At 36.1% G+C, this 3,869-nt stretch overlaps 1 protein-coding gene across 1 annotated transcript; it reads left to right on the top strand.

Moving 5' to 3' along the window:
• The first annotated feature begins 500 nt into the window (after window positions 1-500).
• Window positions 501-2,421, top strand: LOC129928529 (uncharacterized). The gene is made up of 2 exons (XM_056043155.1): window positions 501-531; window positions 1,475-2,421. The coding sequence occupies exons 1-2, from the start codon at window positions 501-503 to the stop codon at window positions 2,419-2,421; spliced, it is 978 nt and encodes a 325-aa protein (XP_055899130.1).
• The last annotated feature ends 1,448 nt before the right edge of the window (window positions 2,422-3,869 follow it).

Raw genomic sequence — 3,869 nt, 5'->3', positions numbered from 1 at the left:
TACATTCCGGACTCGGTCCATCATAACAACACCTACACTGGCTTGATGTTATTTTAAAGTCCCCAAGGGACGAGACTGCCCAGACTATTGACTTGATCTGAGAACACCGCATGAACACCATCATGACCGGAGACACACAGAGAAAGCTTGTGCTTCCAATTAATTCTTTGAAAGCAGTGCTCAGTACGTGACCGGCAGGTGGTCGTCCAATCCCCTTGTACTGACCTCTCACTTAAAACTATTGGACTTGGCCACAGATCTACACGTGAAGCCAGTGAACATCGAGACTGGTATTTGGCTTCAATAAATACCTCTGAAGTTTGTTTTTTGAAAGCATCTTATACTTATATTTGAAGTCAAAATATGAACTTTCATGGACCTTAGAACCATAGTCAGATTTAGAAGTAGGGTCGGACAAAGAGACTGATCGCTCGAGCGCTGGGAAGTGTACAAACTTTTAAACCAGACAGACAGACAGAGTTGATATGAACTTTGTAAAAATGGCGAAAGACAATGAACGACACCTGGAGGGTAGCATTAATGAACAAATGGCAGACCATTAGCTCAAATTATTGTGCTAAAGAATTTAAGAAAATACTGACTGTCAAATGCAAAGTAGTAAGCTCTCTACAAGACAGATTGTAAATCAAAATGTCCACCTTTATTTCCATCTCATAGACTTAGGGCTCCACTTGTCTCTGCTACACTGCCACACAATGCAGTCATTAAGACTCTGAGGTCAGGAATTTCGACTTCTTTCCAACGAAAACAGGCAAGGTATGTAACTCTTAATCTCTGAATTTTGATGGCGTCAAGACTGCAGACGTGGTTCCAAGTTTTACATCATCTGTTTCCGTAATCGATACTCAACAACTTAAAACACAATCGATTTCTACTGCGACATAATAGTAAGAAAAAGGATTGTGTAATATTTAACTAAACAAATTATATTTTCGAATAATTTTTTTTTCATTTATTTTCTATATTCGTTGTTCATTGAACAAAATGTAATAGCGAGGTCAATCTTAGTTCACTTATATAATGAGGTACTATACATGTGACAGTAGACACGGCTATCACGTGGCCTCGTGGATCTGTCATAAACCATATTTTTTGTTTCATTTCTAGCGTCGTTCTAATTTTTTTTATTAGCTCCTAATGTGTACAGTGCGTGCCAGAGGTCTCTGTATTCTAGTAAAATAATCACAGAGTTTGAAGAAAACTATGAATCTTATTTAGCACAAAACATGTGTCCGAGTGTCATTATAAAGTCAAAAGAGAAGGGTCCAATCATATGCTACCATCAACATGTATGAAACATGGAGCGTTCTTTATATGACAAAGTTAGAAAAAGAATTATTAGTCGGCTTTCAAGCTATAAACTGATTAATACTGATATCAAGAACTGTATAGATTTGTAGGCTCTCACTTAATTGTACTTGTAACATTTTGTTCTTTATTGTTGTTGTTGTAGTTGTTGTTGATATTGTTTATGTTGTTGTGGATGTTGTGGTAGATGTGGATGTTGTAGTTGTTTTGGATGTTGTTTATGTTGATGTTGTGGATGTTGTTAATGTTGATGCTGTGGATGTTGTTTATGTTGATGTTGTGGATGTTGTTTATGTTGATGTTGTGGATGTTGTTTATGTTGATGTTGTGGATGTTGTTTATGTTGATGTTGTGGATGTTGTTAATGTTGATGTTGTGGATGTTGTTTATGTTGATGCTGTGGATGTTTTTTATGTTGATGCTGTGGATGTTGTTTATGTTGATGTTGTGGATGTTGTTTATGTTGATGTTGTGGATGTTGTTAATGTTGATGCTGTGGATGTTGTTTATGTTGATGTTGTGGATGTTGTTTATGTTGATGTTGTGGATGTTGTTAATGTTGATGCTGTGGATGTTGTTTATGTTGATGTTGTGGATGTTGTTAATGTTGATGCTGTGGATGTTGTTTATGTTGATGTTGAGGATGTTGTTTATGTTGATGTTGTGGATGTTGTTAATGTTGATGCTGTGGATGTTGTTTATGTTGATGTTGTGGATGTTGTTAATGTTGATGCTGTGGATGTTGTTTATGTTGATGTTGTGGATGTTGTTAATGTTGATGCTGTGGATGTTGTTAATGTTGATGCTGTGGATGTTGTTTATGTTGATGTTGTGGATGTTGTTAATGTTGATGCTGTGGATGTTGTTTTTGTTGATGTTGAGGATGTTGTTTATGTTGATGTTGTGGATGTTGTTAATGTTGATGCTGTGGATGTTGTTTATGTTGATGTTGTGGATGTTGTTAATGTTGATGCTGTGGATGTTGTTTATGTTGATGTTGTGGATGTTGTTAATGTTGATGCTGTGGATGTTGTTAATGTTGATGCTGTGGATGTTGTTTATGTTGATGCTGTGGATGTTGTTGGGATGTAGTTGCTGTGGATGTTGTAGTTGTTGTGTATGTTGTTGTTATAGAAGTTGTAGTTATTGTTTATGTAGTTGCTGTGGATGTTGTAGTTGTTGTGTATGTTGTTGTTATGGATGTTGTAGTTGTTGTAGATGAAGTTGTTTTAGATGTTGTTGCTCTGTATGTTGTTGTTGTGGATGTTTTAGTTGCTGTGGATATTTTAGTTGCTGTGTATGCTGTAGTTGCTGTGGATGTTGTAGTTTTCGTGGTTGTTGTTTATGTTGTTTTTGTGGATGTTGTAGTTATTGTTGATGTTAATGTTTTGGATGCTGTAGTTGTTGCTGTATATGCTGTAGTTCTTGTGGATGCTGTAGTTGTTGCTGTATATGCTATAGTTCTTGTGGATGCTGTAGTTGTTATGGATGTTGTAAATGATTGAATTGAATGTTGCATTTTTTTAAATTTTTTTTTGCAGTTTATTTTGTTGTCTATGTTGTGGTTATTGTCAATGTTGTGGTTATTGTCAATGTTGTGGTTATTGTCAATGTTGTGGTTATTGTCAATGTTGTGGTTATTGTCAATGTTGTGGTTATTGTCTATGTTGTGGTTTCTGTCATTGTGAATGTTCTAATTGTTATGGATATTGTTTTGTTTTGAATGTTTCGGTCATTGTGAATGTTGCTGTCATTGTGAATGTTGCTGTCATTGTGAATGTTGCTGTCATTGTGAATGTTTCGGTCATTGTGAATGTTTCGGTCATTGTGAATGTTTCGGTCATTGTGAATGTTGCTGTCATTGTGAATGTTGCTGTCATTGTGAATGTTTCGGTCATCGTGAATGTTTCGGTCATTGTGAATGTTGCTGTCATTGTAAATGTTGCTGTCATTGTGAATAATGCTGTCATTGTGAATGTTTCGGTCATTGTGAATTTTTCGGTCATTGTGAATGTTGCTGTCATTGTGAATGTTTCGGTCATTGTGAATGTTCTAATTGTTATGGATATTGTTTTGTTTTGAATGTTTCGGTCATTGTGAATGTTGTGGATGTTGAATGTTGCTGTCGCTTTGAATATTGTGGATATTGTTGTTCTGAATTTTTTTGGTTATTTGAGATGTAACAGTAAATGTGATTGTTTTTGATACAATCTAATGGAAGCTAAAAAAAAATATAAATAAATCACTTTGTTCTACAAACAAAAATACTTTTAGCCATTGAATTCTACAGAGGTGAAAAGTGTGTATCCAAACTATTAGACCTATGTGATGTATTCAAAACACTTCGTTTATTAATACATCTGCTTTCTGTAAACCGAATACAGGTACAGGGTTGGCTGGATGGCTGCCTGGTCGTGCGTTTTGCGCGCTGGACTGTCGTTCAGATTTATCGATGGTCCCTGGTTCAAACCCTGCACGCTTCCATCCCCCGTCCTCCTGCGGGAGGTTTGGACTAGGAAGTAATTATCTTCAACCCCGAA

This window comes from Biomphalaria glabrata, chromosome 10, assembly GCF_947242115.1.
Source record: "Biomphalaria glabrata chromosome 10, xgBioGlab47.1, whole genome shotgun sequence".
In the NCBI taxonomy this organism is placed as follows: Eukaryota; Metazoa; Mollusca; class Gastropoda; family Planorbidae; genus Biomphalaria; species Biomphalaria glabrata.
Note: the sequence above shows the minus strand (reverse complement) of the source record. Positions and strands in the feature narration are given on the sequence as shown.

What these genes read in the sequence shown, in the direction of transcription:
- LOC129928529 (XM_056043155.1), top strand. Translation starts at nt 501, where the DNA reads ATGGCGAAAGACAATGAACGACACCTGGAGG. An exon ending in CAATGAACGACACCTGGAGG is followed by an intron (nt 532 to 1,474) that starts GTAGCATTAATG and finishes TTGTTGTTGTAG; the next exon opens with TTGTTGTTGATATTGTTTAT.